The sequence below is a fragment of the Pangasianodon hypophthalmus genome, chromosome 12, assembly GCF_027358585.1.
Source record: "Pangasianodon hypophthalmus isolate fPanHyp1 chromosome 12, fPanHyp1.pri, whole genome shotgun sequence".
NCBI lineage: Eukaryota > Metazoa > Chordata > Actinopteri > Siluriformes > Pangasiidae > Pangasianodon > Pangasianodon hypophthalmus.
In genome coordinates, this window is record NC_069721.1 from 10,651,178 (window position 1) to 10,668,418 (window position 17,241).

The 17,241-nt window shown below is 36.4% G+C and overlaps 3 protein-coding genes across 3 annotated transcripts; 2 read left to right on the plus strand and 1 right to left on the minus strand.

Moving 5' to 3' along the window:
• Positions 1–1,548: 1,548 nt before the first annotated feature.
• aqp8a.1 (aquaporin 8a, tandem duplicate 1) lies at positions 1,549–3,793 on the plus strand. Its single transcript, XM_026914645.3, has 5 exons — positions 1,549–1,874; positions 2,150–2,276; positions 2,555–2,769; positions 3,170–3,304; positions 3,423–3,793. The coding sequence occupies exons 1-5, from the start codon at positions 1,618–1,620 to the stop codon at positions 3,463–3,465; spliced, it is 777 nt and encodes a 258-aa protein (XP_026770446.1). The 5' UTR covers positions 1,549–1,617; the 3' UTR covers positions 3,466–3,793.
• Positions 3,794–5,844: 2,051 nt separating this feature from the next.
• On the plus strand, positions 5,845–7,855 carry aqp8a.2 (aquaporin 8a, tandem duplicate 2). Its single transcript, XM_026914752.3, has 5 exons — positions 5,845–6,235; positions 6,365–6,491; positions 6,629–6,843; positions 7,108–7,242; positions 7,361–7,855. The coding sequence occupies exons 1-5, from the start codon at positions 5,982–5,984 to the stop codon at positions 7,401–7,403; spliced, it is 774 nt and encodes a 257-aa protein (XP_026770553.1). The 5' UTR covers positions 5,845–5,981; the 3' UTR covers positions 7,404–7,855.
• Positions 7,856–11,753: 3,898 nt separating this feature from the next.
• hbae5 (hemoglobin, alpha embryonic 5) lies at positions 11,754–12,806 on the minus strand. Its single transcript, XM_026915417.3, has 3 exons — positions 12,653–12,806; positions 12,353–12,560; positions 11,754–11,985 (listed from the first exon to the last, which is right to left on the minus strand). The coding sequence occupies exons 1-3, from the start codon at positions 12,745–12,747 to the stop codon at positions 11,857–11,859; spliced, it is 432 nt and encodes a 143-aa protein (XP_026771218.1). The 5' UTR covers positions 12,748–12,806; the 3' UTR covers positions 11,754–11,856.
• Between the last annotated feature and the right edge of the window lie 4,435 nt (positions 12,807–17,241).

Consider the following 17,241-nt stretch of genomic DNA (forward strand, 5'->3'; position numbering starts at 1 on the left):
ATATATATATATATATATATATATATATATATATATATAATATACTCACCATCCACTTTATTAAGAACACCTACACAATTGCAATTATCTAATCAGCCAATCATGTGGCAGCTGCACAATGCATAAAATCATGCAGATACAGGTCAAGACCTTCAGTTATTGTTCACATCAAACATCAGAATGAAGAAAAATGTGATCTCAGTGACTTAAGCATAGCATGGTTGTTGATACCAGATGGGCTAGTTTGAGTATTTCAGAAACTGCTGATCTCCTGGGATTTTCACACCACAGTCTCTAGAGTTTAAACAGAATGGAGTGAAAAACAAAAAAACCTCCTGTGAGAGGGTCTGCAGGCTGAAACACCTTGTTGATGAAAGATATCAGAGGAGAATGATCAGACTGGTCTGAGCTGACAGGAACTCTATAGTAACTCATATAATCACTCTTTACAACCAGAACAGCATCTCAGAAAGCACAACACATTAAACCTTGAGGTGGATGAGCTACAACAGCAGAAGACCACTTCAGGTTCCACACAGCCAAGAACAAGAATCTGAGGTTATCATGGGCGCAGACGCACAGAAACTGGGCAGATGAAGATTGGAAAAAGACCAGGTGATCTTCAACTTTCAACTGTCTAGGTTTGGTGAGTCTGTGCCTTGATAGACTCAGATTCCTGTTCTTGACTGACAGGAGTGGAACCTGAAGTGGTCTTCTGCTGTTGTAGCCCATCCACCTCAAGATTCAATGTTTTCTGCAGGCTGAGATTCTGCTCACCACAGTTGTTTGAGTTGCTATATCCTTCCAGGCAGCTAGAATCTGGTTATTTTCTTCTGGCCTCTGGATTCTGGCACATTGTCATTTTGTACTGTAAGTAGGAGGTAATAATTTGCTTGTAATGTAATATAATTAGCAATAAAATTAGATGGCATGTCATTCAGTTATGTCTCCTGCACCACGTTCTTCACACTACAGTAATCTAAACTTGTTACTAGGGTTACACAATTATAATTTGTACATATTTAAAAAATTCAAGATATTATCTGTAACACTGAATTTTTAAAGCCCCTTTGTACATTTTGGCAGAGTTTTGGACAAATAGGGATTCACAGTGGACACTGGACCCTGATATCATGAGAGTTTCCCTTGTGTTTGAATAGGTATTTCAGGGGAAACATTAACTCAGTGTGACCTTGTGCAGCACACAGGTCAGATTATAGTACTGTATCTTTCTTTTTTTTTTTTTTTTTTATTTTGGTCAAAGGTGTTGATCGTTGTCTTTAAATGATCATCTGTGTGATTGACAGGTGCCAATATTGCATCTCCGAGTTGGCTTGGACAGCCTGTCACTGATGTGCTGTTGTATACAAATTTTATGGTCACAGATAAGATGTCCATAGATAAGCAGTACCCTTCTATAATCTTATACCCATCACCCAGGACTCTTTACTGCCCTGCACAAGTGGGTGTTTTCTATGGCTATTGAATGGGAGAGAGGAGAAAGGAGGGGGGCTGCCTGGTCCTCCCACCCTCGCCCTCTTTCCCTCCTTCACATCCACCTTTATTAGCGTGAGACTGGAGTACATGTGGACAGTGTGTTGGTGACCGTAGAGAAGCATGACTGAATCCAAGTGTGAGCTATTTACTGTGGCCAGTGCAGAGACTGTCCAGTGTCAGAAAGAGCAGGCTGCCCCCATGGGTTTCTTCGAGCACTATGTTCAGCCCTGCCTGGCTGAGCTTATCGGCTCCGCTCTCTTCATATTTGTAGGCTGCATCTCAGTCATCGGCAACGTGGGAATCACAGGCAGTATTCAGCCTGCGCTGGCACATGGACTGGCCCTGGCTATCGTTGTTGCAGTGTTTGGAGAGATCAGGTCAGCACTTTAGAGCTCAGTGCACTTTTAGGATTTTAGTTCATTTGTAGTTAGTAACTTATTGTTTAATGTATCATAGTGTCATTAATAACAATGCTACTTTGTGAAATTTATCATTTAATATATTAATAAGATGGAGGACTAATAAAATGTAAAACTTGCAACTTGCAAAACTATTTACTTGTAAATGTATTTGTATAAATGCTTGTATTTCAGTTTCTGTAATTTACTTTGAGCATTAAGATATGATTTTAATTGAGTTGTAAATTCCTTAGTGGGGGTCACTTTAATCCTGCTGTGACGGTGTGCGCGTACCTTGTGGGAGGAATGGAGCTGATCCTTCTTGTTCCATATGTACTTGCACAAATGGTTGGTGGAATGATCGGGGCTGGTCTTGCCAAAGTAAGATTATTAAGCATTGTTCAGCTATAATTATGCTGTTATGATCTTTTGGCTAATGGTGATTTTTTTAATTTAATCAATACCAATAGGTTATGCATTATAATTGTAACATTTACTCCTGTAATACTTCAAATTCATATTAATTTTTAAGACTTCCTTAGTAAAAAAAAATATTACTTTATAATACATAAATTGCCAGCTAATGGCTATTTTATGTCTTTTTCAGTAATGCTTGCCTTAATGCATGTTTTTTATGAAAGTTATTTTGTTTGCTCTAGGCCATCTCCCCACCCATTGAGTTCAATAATGCATCTGGAGCTGCGTTCACTGCTGTCAGTAGTAGCGCTGATGTAGGAGCTGTTACTGTGGCTGAAATGGTGATGACTCTCTTCCTGACCATGGTGGTCAGCATGGGGGCTGTGAATGGGAGGACACGTTGCCCGTTCGCTCCCTTCCTCATTGGCCTTACAGTGACAGCGAACATCCTGGCTGGGTAGGTCTTTTTTTACCCACTAGGGGGTTTATATTGAGCATATACTGCCTTTTATTTAAGTCTGCCTTTTATTTATTTAAGCATTCCTGTCTTACTCATGCAGTACTTGTCTACTGAACATATTAGTGTTCTCCTGGCTCTAAGACACACGTTTGAACCTAATAAAGGGTTTAATAATGAGCTGAGGAGAGCACAGAAGCACTAAAATAATGGGACACTAGGGGAAGTATAAAATCTATATGACTTTAACATAATTGTTTAATAGTAGATGGTTTAAAGTACTGGGTTAAAGCTTGTGACTAAATGTCATGTGAGCTCGGATAAGGGAAAAAGTTACAAAGCTTACTCAATGACCAAAGCAAGTTTATTTAAATAAGACTGACTGATATTTATGTTACAGAGGTATGATCTCTGGAGCGTGCATGAATCCAGCTCGAGCTTTTGGGCCAGCAGTGGTGGCTAATCACTGGGCCTACCACTGGGTATACTGGATTGGACCTGTGACTGGTGCCTTGCTCACTGTCAGCATTGTCAGGTATTGTACATCACACAACCTCTTGTTCAGATTTTTCTGTAAAAAACATTAATATTATAACCTGTTATTATTATATATGGATTTTAAGGGGTAATTGTTTGTGTGTTCTTTGTTGTAGGTTATTGATGGGTGACAAGAAGACTCGCGTTGTATTTAAATAATAGAGCTGCAACTTATGAAGGTCATTCATGACATGCTTATGAAGGTCATTAATGATGTTCTTTTGACTAAGTAGCCATTTAATGATGAAACTGTATGTAGAAAGTCTCTCGCTAATTTTACCTTCATTGTCTTGTTTGTTTTTTCTTCATTATTTTTCAAACAAGCTAACTGTAACAGACTAACTACTGCATATTACCTGTATAAAGCTGTATTGCATATCTTCCAATCTGCTGTAAAAACAAATTTTCTACCTCTTTAACACTGTATCTTCCTATATAGTGAAAAGTCATGTATAAAATAAAACCTTTTGCTTTTGTTTGATAATAATTTAGATAAAATTGTTCCTTGTGCATGGGTATGAACTGAGGTTTAAGGTGACATCAAAAAACACACAGTAGGCCTTTGGAAAAGTGCAATTTAAATACTGACCTTGTTTTATATTTCAAAATCAGGTGAGTGCCTTAATTATTGTGAGATCAGATCAGATCAAAGATCAGCATTTTGAATGGAATATTGCAGCTGTGCAGTATCTTAACAGGGGGAAGTGATAAAGTTAACACAAAGCCAAACAGTCAACTAAACCGATAAGCAAATATAATGCACCGTTGGGGTTTTATGGTGGAAGATGAAGCCTAGATAAACGATTTCTTATGTAATATATACCATGACGAACTCAGTTGTTTCCATATGTCACTTGCTGTGATAAAGTGGTCTCAGGAGGATATAGATGGTAAATATCCATAGGTGTGCTCCTACTGGAATAGTTGTTTTGAAAAAATAACTGCATTATTGTCCAAAAAATAAATAAATAAAGGCCAACAAATGCATGTGTTTAGCTCATATCTTCAAGCAAAAAACGCTCTGCAGTAATGAGTTAGTCCAGATACGAGATAAGATTAAAAATAAGATAAATGTTATTACCTTTTGGTGAAAATTCTCTGCGGACACACTTTTCTCCAGCATACAAAAATGCAAGACATTAAATTGAGTAAAAAATACCTTTCACCACTCTCTGCTGCACATTTGCCTCGCACATTAAACTGTGTTCATAGGTTTTTAATTTACACAGAAGCAAATATATTAAATGTGTTTTGCTTGTGTTTTGAATGCAGAGCGTGAATAGGATCAGATGTCATTTCTTTGAGATTACCTGGATGAATAGAATATTGATATTATAATATTATTCATATTTTTTCTTCAGTTCCATAGCTGTCTTTGCTGCTTGTAGAAGACAACAATATACATATTGACTGAAGGGATGGACTCCCACATTATACTACACAATCAACTCCAGAATTATTGCCACCCTTTGTTTTAAAAAATGTATTTGATTATTTAGCCTAATCACACACTGAACATACGAGAGAAACCTAACCTATAATTGAATTCATTATCTATGAAAATTAAAGAATATACATTATATTTAATCAAGTAAAATATATAAATGTATATTTAAACAAAACCACATTTGGTGTAATTGTTGGAAAGCCTAGAAATCCTTATGAACAAAATACAACTAAAGCATATTCCTACTTCTATATTACTTTTTTAAGTTCGCCTGAGGTGACACAGAGGCAAAACTCCCTTAGTCATTCATCAACATGGAGAAGATTACAGAATACCCAGTTGAAATGAAGCAAAAGTGTTATGACCTTCATAAATCAGACAATGGCTATAAAATTTACATCTAAATCCACACAAAAATTGTTCCATGATCACAGAATCTAACTTTTGATGTGGCCATCCCTGTCCTCTGACCTAAACCACATTGAAAATCCGAGGGCAGAGGTGAAAATGATAAAATTATTGCCAATAATTGTGACATGTACTTTTGTTAAAATATATATATATATATATATATATATATATATATATATATATATATATATATATATATATATCATAGAATTCAATTTACTAAAATTAAAGGTTAAATATATCATATTTCAGTGTGAAATTAAGTTAATTAACTACAAAGCTATTTTCTCCTAAACGTCTTCTTATACCCAAGTTTGCCAATAATTCTGGAACAGACTGTATATACCATACCATAGATGTAAGAAAGAATTATTATATCTTCAGTCCTTTAATAAACTTGTGTTCCAGTGTCAGCTAAAAAAAAAAAGCACAGAGAAGGCCATGCAATCAGACTCTGGACAAATATTTTTTCATTTAATAAATAGCACAGAAACAGCAACAGAAGTTATATTTGCTCCTTTTGACTTGAATATCCTCAGAGTTCCACCTACAGTATCCTGTTACATTTTGTTGGTTGGGACTTGATAGGACCTGTTTATTGATCTCCTGCCAGGTTGTTTGACATTTCCAAATGAGGCATAAATGTGTATTGCTAAATACGATCTGGACTCTGGTAATAAGGGTCAAAGTAATCACATCTATTGTGCCAGCCTAGGGATAGTAAAGTGAAGTTATTTATAAATGCCAGTACAGAGGTTACTGACTGTTACTACTTGGTCTTTTAGTAAAGGAGTTATACTGCAACATATGCTCGAAGATGGAAGAAGAGAAAGTGGAGCTTAAAGAGCTAAACAGATCCACAGAAGACAAGCTTAGAAAGGCAGCTAAACAGGCCAGCATGTTCGAGAGAACAATCCAGCCATGCCTTGCTGAGCTTGTGGGGACTATGTTTTTTGTCTTCATTGGTTGCGTATCAGTGATTGAGAATGTAGGGGCAACGGGTCATCTTCAGCCAGCGCTGGTGCACGGGTTGGCAGCGGCTGTACTGGTAGCGTGTATGGCAGAGATCAGGTAGTGATTTTATGGTATTTTTTCCATTTCTGTGTTTATATCAGTTGTTTATTTGATAGTACTAAAAAAACTTGTGTATTTGATAGTAAGTAATAGTAAGTTCTAAATAAGAACTTTTTGGCTTCACAGTGGATCGCATTTCAACCCACCATTTACTTTGGCCATTTTCTTATGTGGAGGAATGCAGTTAGGAATGGTTATCCCGTATCTTATCAGCCAACTTGTTGGAGGTGTGCTTGGTGCTGTCATGTCAAAGGTAGAGTCAATTAAAGACATACATATGTTTTTCAATGTATTGATGCAATTGCTTTAAAGTTAGAAATTATATCAACTAACCAGTTGTGACATATTTATAAATAAAATGGCTTTTCAAAATGACAATGTGCTCTTCAGCTCATGACATCAAAGGAAAACTACATAAATGCCACTGGTGCAGCTTTTACCATTCTACAGTCAAATGAACAATTACCAAGGGCTATCTTTGCTGAGATGGCAATGACCTGTCTGGTCACTATGGTCGTGCTGCTGGGGGCAGTAAATGGGAAAAGCAGGAGTCCCATGGTACCTTTCCTGGTGGGCTGCACTGTGATTGTCAACGTCCTGGCAGGGTAGGACAAGAATGATTTTAAAAACATGATCATATTCACAGTTTTATAACTATTATGCACAGTAATAGCCTTCATTCAAATACTATTCAAATACTGCTGTTTATCTGGCTGAGAATGCATTGATTGACCAAATCAGTCAGACTTTTAAATACTATGAGAGCGAATAGGCTCAAATAATCAGTAAGAAAAATTGGTCAGAAAAATGCTTCATTGGTTTTATTGGCTGCATATTTACATTAGATTATCATGTGTTTGGTATCTCAGAGGTGACATATCTGGCACCTGTTTGAACCCTGCAAGAGCTTTGGGACCTGCACTGGTGGCCGGTTACTGGGATTACCACTGGGTGTACTGGGTTGGCCCTATTGGAGGAAGTTTAATAGCCACAGCCCTTTTAAGGTGAGTCTACTACTTAGTTATACAATTGTCAGCTGATCATTACAGCATTTTTTATTGGTCAAAATACAATCATTACATTACAAGTATGAGTTCTAATTTATGGTACAACTCTTTTAAGGCTCCTGCTTGGCGATGAGAAGATTCGAGTTATATTGAAATGATGCCACTACCACAGGATCCTTCAAAAAACACAGGCCTGTTTGTTCAACATTCACCAGTGTTGATGTGTTGATGTAACTCTCAAAGTGCTGAATTGGTCATGTGGCTAGCTGAATTTATACATGTCCTAGTGAAATAATGATAATAATAATATAACTTTTCAAAGAACAATGCAGAATTTATTAAACAGAGGAAAATGTACAGTGTTGAATTAACTCTTCCAGTGATAATTATAAGGATATTACTGAAGAAGTTCTCAAAATTTTGAATTGTTGTATGATGAATTTTATACTGACACATGAAATAAATCATTTTTATAAAAGCACATGATGATTTCTTGAACAAACTAACTGAAATGAAATTATATAAGGAACTATATTCCAGCAAACTGTTTTGTAAAAGCCTTTCTTTGAAGAGTGTTCACTCTGAAATAAACATTTTAATTCTAACATCACCCAAAGACTAGATTTTTTAATTATGCAAATTTATGCATAACATATTTGCATAAATAAATGTTAGTTTTTGGAGAAAAAAAATCTCCTGCACTTGATGCGTGTATGAGAGAAGCACAGTTTTAAGCAGTAGATAGTGGACGAGTGCTGCAGCACATAAGCAAAGACTTTTCCTCTTTTTTTTGGTTCTTGCAGGCGTCATGAGCTCATATCAGTTTCTAATTAACTTATCTGTCATACACACGATAGTCAGGCTCACGCACACACAGCAGACATACAACATACAACAGTCATGAGGGGAATTTAGGAGGAAAATCTATACATCCATATTATGGGCTTTAGAAAATATACACCGCTCAGCTGCTTCTATTCTATTCTATTCTATTCTATTCTATTCTATTCTATTCTATTCTATGTAATAGTTCTTCTTATATACACATTCATATACAAATTAGTGCAAATGTCGCTCTATCCTATGCATTTTATCTTTAATCATTCAGGCTATATAGGGTACATGTAACTGAGAAGACATTCAATAAAACCTATTTGTTATTTACTTAGTAAATGTCTATTTAAGTCGCTTGTGTCTAGTTGGCTTCTAGAGATTCAATAAACTCTAATGAATTTGCTTACATAATAAAACAAAACCACAACGAGACTTTTAATAGTGACAGTTGTTGATTCATATACCACATGAGATTGCCGTGCATATAGCCTCATTGCAGTAGGAACACTTTCCTCTTCCTGACTGGTTTACAACACAGAAATAAAGTTACCAAAACCGGGTCATTATAATGGATATTCTAAAAACATGCTGCAAATGAAAACATTAAGAAACACAATACAAAGTACAAACTGTGGACCAAAATCCCAAAAAACCAAGGGGTCACAAAAACTGAGCCCAATCTCTCCTATTTCTGCACATCATGTGTGACATTACAAGGCAATATATTTGCACATGAGCTCAGTGTAAACTCAGTAAGGCTCTCTTATAGCCTATAAACATATGCTTATCAATTCACTTACAAGGTGATAGTAGGTCAAACGATGAAAGTTTTATTTCTTGTACATATTCCCTACATTCTCTACAGCCTATAATAAAACATTTTGTTAATATGGTACATGAGCTACGTGTTTATGGCCTGAATGTTTTGAAAAGGGCAGGCTATATAAGAATTTTAAAGAAAATGTACTATATAGTCAGTCCTCACTTCTATTTGACACCTTTAAAGGGAGAAAGCTGCATTTAACGCCTATACCTTCATTGAGAATGCACCCAACTACAACTATAAACCCAACTACATTTTGTAGTTTACAGGCTAAATAATTAATACAATAAATATCTAGTTTTCATCATAAGTAGCCTAGCAGTTGTTAGACTGATGAACAGCACTATGGTCTGGGTCGTTTCTTTACTGAGAAAACAGTGCAGCTATATGGACTACAAAGTGCATTTAGGGACACTAGTTCAAGCCTACTTCATTCTGCCTCATTACTGGGATAGTAGGCTTATGTGTATTGTTACAAAGATTGAAGAATAATATTCTTGAGTACTATATTCTCAGAAAAATAGGTGCAAAATACAGTACCTTTAAATTTCCTTGTCGCTGGAGTAGTACCCTCAAGGTACACTCCTGAGCAAATGGGTCAAGCCCTAAATGGCAAAATATTAAGCTTTTAATGGTTGACAAATTATTGGTCAGGAAATTAGCAAGAATTAAACAAATAGATAAAGGAACTTAGTAAGAGATAGCTTTTCCCTTTGATTTATTCTATTCTATTCTATTCTGTTGCAAGTCGCTTGTGTCTAGTTGGCTTCTAGAGATTCAATAAACTCTAATGAATTTGCTAACATAATAAAACAAAACCACAACGAGACTTTTAATAGTGACAGTTGTTGATTCGGTGCTGTGTCGACTATCATGAGGTAGCCTATTTGCACAATGTGATGTACAAATAGCTGAAAGCTTTTTTTCAGCAGGTATACCACATGAGATTGCCGTGCATATAGCCTCATTGCAGTAGGAACACTTTCCTCTTCCTGACTGGTTTACAACACAGAAATAAAGTTAGCAAAACCGGGTCATTATAATGGATATTCCAAAAACATGCTGCAAATGAAAACATTAAGAAACACAATCCAAAGCACAAACTGTGGACCAAAATCCCAAAAAACCAAGGGGTCACAAAAACTGAGCCCAATCTTTCCTATTTCTGCACATCATGTGTGACATTACAAGGCAATATATTTGCACATGAGCTCAGTGTAAACTCAGTAAGGCTCTCTTATAGCCTATAAACATATGCTTATCAATTCACTTACAAGGTGATAGTAGGTCAAATGATGAAAGTTTTATTTCTTGTACATATTCCCTACATTCTCTACAGCCTATAATAAAACATTTTGTTAATATGGTACATGAGCTACGTGTTTATGGCCTGAATGTTTTGAAAAGGGCAGGCTATATAAGAATTTTAAAGAAAATATACTATATAGTCAGTCCTCACTTCTATCTGACACCTTTAAAGGGAGAAAGCTGCATAATTTGAATGATCTTGATTAGAAACTCTTTAGCGCAGTGCGTGCATCTTTAATTACTCTCACACTAAAATTTGCCTAAAAATAGGCTAATTGATTTAATTCAAGCAGTTCGGCGATAAACCCAACTACATTTTGTAGTTTACAAGCTATTTAATTAATACAATAAATATCTAGTTTTCATCATAAGTAGCCTAGCAGTTGTTAGACTGATGAACAGCACTATGGTCTGGGTCGTTTCTTTACTGAGAAAACAGTGCAGCTATATGGACTACAAAGTGCATTTAGGGACACTAGTTCAAGCCTACTTCATTCTGCCTCATTACTGGGATAAAGACTTATGTGTATTGTTACAAAGATTGAAGAATAATATTCTTGAGTACTATATTCTCAGAAAAATAGGTGCAAAATACAGTACCTTTAAATTTCCTTGTCGCTGGAGTAGTACCCTCAAGGTACACTCCTGAGCAAATGGGTCAAGCCCTAAATGGCAAAATATTAAGCTTTTAATGGTTGACAAATTATTGGTCAGGAAATTAGCAAGAATTAAACAAATAGATAAAGGAAATAGTAAGAGATAGCTTTTCCCTTTGATTTATTTACATGTTTAAGCCTTGTGGCCCTTAATGGGCTGCATCAGGTGTGGCATATAACCAAATAATGACTCATCTTTTAAGAAAAAAAAATCCCAGAAGATATTTTTGGAAAATTGTGTACACTCAGACATTTTACATCAAACATTTTATCCATTATCATGATTTTACCATTGCGTACAAGAAGACTATACGAGTGAATGTCCCTGTTTATAGCTTTTTCTCCAATAGTTCAAAAGTAAATGAGCAAATGGTGGCACAGGAGCTCTCAGGAGTGCATTTGTTTAATTCTTGCTAATTTTCTGACCAATGATTTCTTGCTAAGACCATTAAAAGCTTAATATTTGCTATTTTGGGCTTGGTACATTTTTTGCCCAGGAGTGTACATCTTTTGTACCTGTAATATGTACTGTATCTTGCACCTGGAAACATGGATATAAAAAAGATTTAATGTACATTAGTTTAGTTTAAAGCTTACATTACACCTTTACATGACATACACCTTTCTAAGTAAAAGATGCAAAAAAAAAAAAGATGTGATACTATTCTATAGAGGGTAAGACCCTCAAAATGTACAGCATTTTAGAGAATACAGGAAAACTCACTTTACCTCAATTCCCTCTTTCTTTATAGTTTTTTTTTTTTTTTTAACAGCAGGTCTATGGGAAGTAACTGCAAATCATCACATTTAGTCAATCATTGGCCTACCACCTTATTAATCCTTCAAAAATGAACATTTACTGTAAAAAAGTGTACACCACAAAATCATACACTTTCCCCAGATTAGCTTTATTATTCACCATAATGTAATGAGCTATCATTCCATAGCATAATGTATGTAATTTGGTTAAATGATGTGTATGCTCATATTTTAACGATATTTATCAGACAAGGCAAGCGCAACCCTGGCTAAAAACTTCTCCAAAGCCAGGTGTGCGTCAGCACTGAAATCATTCGGGAAGTGATTGGCGATCACCACAAGGATGTTGTGGGACAGGACCTGAAATGATGTAAGATGACAAAACAGCTTAGATTTTGGGAAATTCTAAACAAAACATGCAAAAGAGAATTTTTAAATATTCAGGAGGGAGACCTTATTCCTATACAGCCCAAACTGTGGAGTGTCAGTGATACAGAAACATTAGGCTGCCTTCATGAATATGTGTGTATTTTCTTTTCTGAATATTCTCAATATCATTATTTTAAAATGATCACTGATGTCAAAAACAACAATAATACTTCTTTTAAATGACAGAAAAACAAAAGTAACCTATAATAATAGCAACAATAATAATAATAATAATAATAATAATAATAATAATAATAACAATAATAATACATTTAATGAGAATGACTGAGGAGTTTACCTTGAAGTTAGCAGGATCTACTCTAAGCTTAAATGCGTGCAGATCACTGAGGCTGCTTAGGGCAGCAAAAATGTCATCGATATTATTGACAGCCTCTCCAAGACCTGCCATGACCTTCATCCCATGCTGCTTCACTGAATCGGAGCCCGGGCTCAGGTCTGGCCAGTGAGCAAAGTAGGTCTTGGTCTGGGGAAAGACCTGGAACATTCTGCAATAACAGTGAAAAGGGGGTTAATTTGCAGGACTAAGAAATAACACATCAGTGCACAGGTGTAGCTGCAGATGTAGAAAGTGGCTTGCCTGGAGAGGGCCTCACCCCCGAGCTGATCAGCAGCTGGGGCTATCTTGGCCCACAGGGTCTTCACGATTTGCTTGTCCTTTTCAGAGAGACTCATGTTGGGTTGATGTGTCCTGTCGATCTTAACTTGTTTGTCCACTAGCTCTCTTTTTATACATCTGCATTAGAGCAGTCCCACCCAAGATAGCACTGACTTACGCCATTGAAACTCTTCCAGAGAGCGTGCGTGCTTTGACAATGTGCCAGAGGGTTGTTTTCCCCCCATTTTTATCCTATGTATTTATCTATTTATTTAACCAATTTTTTAACTGCTTGTGATAGAACATACCACTCTGATGCTAGCTAGTTGTGCATCAAAATATAGAATGGAAAAAGTTATGTCATGTCTAATTTAATTTGAAATTAAATTAAATGGGGCAAGATTATTTTGTAAAATTTTATAAAATTGTAGCATAAAGGATTTAATTTGGCCCATACTTAGCTGCTTTGATTTTTAAAAGATTTATGAATTCATTAATTGGGCCAAGTAATCAAATTAGAGCTAAGCACACCCAAATAATTTTTGCCTGCTTCTTTTTAGGTTATCTCTCTCAAGCTATGTGTGTGATTAAGTGTGTTTGAGTGTGTGAGTGGAGGAGATAACAGAGCGCAGGTCGCTGCATTAAACTTAATTTAAAACATAGATTTAAACATAATTTAATAAATAGTACATAATATAGCGTTAACCACTGATTGTTCATTTATGTGCCAGACAATGGTCAGGTTCAGAAAAAAATTAGTGGTAAAATAAAGTTTCTATTGGTTACAATAAACTACCCCTGGTTTTAGCAAAATATTTTAAAGTGACACTTAAATCTGACCTAAGATCTTAGAGAAGGTTATAGCTCAGCAATACATACTTGCATTCCTGTGGGAAATAATTCAGTCAAGGTTTAGGCAGTATTGAAAGGTTTATCACAATACAGAAGCACTACTGGTGAAAGTAGTAAATTGGTTAGTAGTGAACTGGTAAAGTAGATCTACAATTGGCCTCCAATCAAGGTTGCACCTCTTTGCTCACTTTTACTCGATCTTTTGATACTGTACATCACAATATTCTTCTAGATAGACTAGAGAACTTTTTTTGGAGTTAAGGGAACAGCTCTTTTCTGGATCAGTTTTTATCTGACTGATGTTAACGGTGACCTGTCAGTGCATACACAGGTGAAGTCTGGTGTTCCACAATGGTCTGTCCTAGTGCCACTGATTTTCCCCCGTATGTGCCAATTCTGGGTATAATTATTAGTAAACATAGTATTAGCTTCCACTATTATGCTGAAGACACAAAGCTGTGTGTTTCAGCAAAATTAAATGACAGATGCCAGCATAATAATGCTGAGAAATGAGAAAGTGTGAAAAATGAACAAGTAACTGAAGTCTAGATTTCACGCTGTTGATAAGGATGATTGAATGGTCCAGTGTAGAAGGGCGATAGTTTCTTGGACAGAAGTTCCAACTGAAGGTCATCTTCCCTGTGATGGCGATCAGCTTGTGTTTCTGCCGTCTGACAGGCCTCTCTAATTGAATGTATGCATATGCCTATAACTCCCTACTGTGTGTGAACCATTCATGGACTGCTGGTACCACTCCTTTTGTCGGTTCCAGGGGAAAAATGGTGGTTGGTAGTCCATGTAGCACTGGAAAGGTGTGAGGCCAAATGAGCTTTGAATGAGTGAATTCTAGGCATACACAGCCCAGGTAAGAAATTATACACCAGTGACCATGCCAGACTGTGCATTAACTATGGATATATCATGAGTTCCTGTTTCAAACTCTACACCTGCCCATAAGACTCAGGTTGATGGTCAGACTTGAGGCTCACAATGATGCACAGATGTTCCATGAAGGTCCTCCAGACTGAACTGTGTTGTCAACTGGGTTCCTCAGTTGGAGACAATGTCCTAAGGTAGGCCAAATCCATGGAAGACATGTTGAAAGAGGGCTTTGGTGATCTGGATGAATGGAGAGTCCTGAAAGAGTGATCAGACAGCATCCTTTAGAAAGCTGATCTACCATTACCAGTGGTTACTTTCTGATGTTGGGATGTCTCTCACAAAATTCATTTAGAGTTTGGTGCAGGGATTTTGAGGTACTAGCAGGGGCTCCAAATTTCCTGCAGGTAACAGTCTGAGGGTCTTAAATTTTACACACAGAACATGACATAACCAACTTCTGAAAATCACTTTGTTATCCACTAAAAATATAATGGTGGCTCACTGATGCTTTGGGTCTGTTTTGATGCTGTGAAGAGTGATGGAATTATGAATTCTGGTAAGCACTTGAATATTTAACCCAAAATCTGGTCACCTAACCCTGAAGGTTAAGACTTGGGTGTGGATGTCAGAAAGACAATGACCCCAAATATACATCCAAATCAACAAAGAAATAATCACAGGAAAAAAAAAACATTTTTTCAATAGCCATTTCACACTATGGATTTGAACGTTACTTAAAATCTTTTGTCTGAATTATAGAGAAGAGTCAATGTCTCCAACCTTGTTGACCATAACAGGAACAGACTCAGTGCTTTTATCCTTACCAGAGTAGGTGTTAAGGGTGCCACTAATTCTTGGTTCTTTTCAGTTTAAAACAGCTATAAGGTTTGAACAGGTTATACTTTAACACTCTTTTAAATATGCACTCCTAATGCTGATTAATGTACATTCATATATTAATGTATTGTTATTATATTACTGTTACGATCACTACTGCTGCTACTGTTTATAGACTATTTATGCGACTGCAGCATTTGCACATATTCTTCTAATAAATTTGCACTTTCTGACTCAGTATCAATGGACAATTTTTGTACATGTCTTGTCCTGCACTTTATTCTTTAGTTTATTGTTTATTGTTAATTATTGAGCTGTAGCCTACCAAACCCAATGACCAACAACACTGTTGTTTGGAAATATAATAATTTTGAATCTTGAATTCTGGAGTTGACCGACTTTCCCATTTTTGAGATATGGTGCTGTTCTTTGTGTTAGTGGCTTGGGTTTTTAAGCAGGTTCTTCACTTTATGTGCACTTTGTTACAGAATTTTTTTCAACAAATATTTTATTTATTTATTTTTTTGCTAAATAAAAATAGTTAAAAACTATAAGCATGGTTAATAGTCTATATACTGATTGAATTGAATATAAGCAGCCCAACATTTTGCCTGTTCTACCGCTAGAGGGAGATGAAGTCTTCAAGGCCAGCACAAAGTCGCAGGTTTTAAACGTCCTTGCAGATTCAGACAGGCTTGGACTGACTTAAAACTTGTCGGTCCTAAGGCTGGATATGGAGACTCATTCCTCGCCCTCCAGGTAAGAGCAGCCATCGCCATTAGTTATTCTATTAACTTATCAGATGACAAAAAAATGACCATTTTAATGACATGAAATTATATTTAATTTAACAACAGTAATCTATTTACATCAATAATTACATAATGAATAATAAAGAAAAACAATGCTGTGTATTGATGAACTCCCAATAGAATCTTGGAAAGAGATGTGTGATGATGATGATGATGATGATGATTGATGAAGATGTTGATGAGGATGATTATGATGATGATGAAAATTATGACGATGATGATGATTATGATGATGATTGATGAAGATGATAATGAGGTTGATGATGATTATGATGATGTTGATGATGATGAAAATGATGAAAATTATGATGACGATGATGATGATGATGATGATGATGATGATCCATACTTCTGAGAAAACCTCCTTATCTGAACTTCTCGGCCAGCACTGCTGCATAAGCTGAGAGATACTTGTCGGTCGCTGCGTGTTCAATAGCAGTGAACTCTTCCCCCAAATGACAAGCTAAAGTCACCAGCATACAGTGATTAAACAGCTGTGGAAAGAAGTTTCATTCAGTTTCAGTGCTGCTTGATCTGGCAAGTAAAAAAAAAAAAAAAAAAACAGTAATAAAGCTAAATAAAGAGCCAGCAGGATGCTGTTGGAAAATGTAGTGTGATTTATGACTGATCCATGTGGAGTGGATCTACATTAAACATGATCAGAGCTGAACCTTGAAGTTGGTCGGATGTATTCTGAGCTGATAGGCATGATATCTGCTGAGGTAGCCCAGACTGCTGGTGAAAAGTGGAGTGCTTATGTGCGTCGTCCCCTCCGCTAGGGCCACCACAATCTTCTTCCCCAGAGAGCGCAAATGCTCAGAACCGTGACTGAGGTCCAGGTGACTGAAATATGTCTTGGTTTTGGGAAACGTCGTAAACATTCTGCAAGCGTTTAAAATACCAGGGAGAGAGAGAGAGAGAGAGAGAGAGAGAGAAGGGGAAACTAATTACTCACACAAGACAAGAAGCTGCTGAATAGGCAAAAACCTGGTGTGTGTGATCATACCTGTACAGTGCTTCACCTCCAATATCTTCTGCCACTGGTATCAGTTTGTGCCACAGGTCTATGAGTATTTGTTTCTCGAGCTTTGAAAGCATTGTGATCAGTAAAGGCGTGTGGTCAATTTGATTTAAAGTACTACGTGAGAGAAGAAAATTATTTTTTAATAAATTAGATATTGCGCAAAG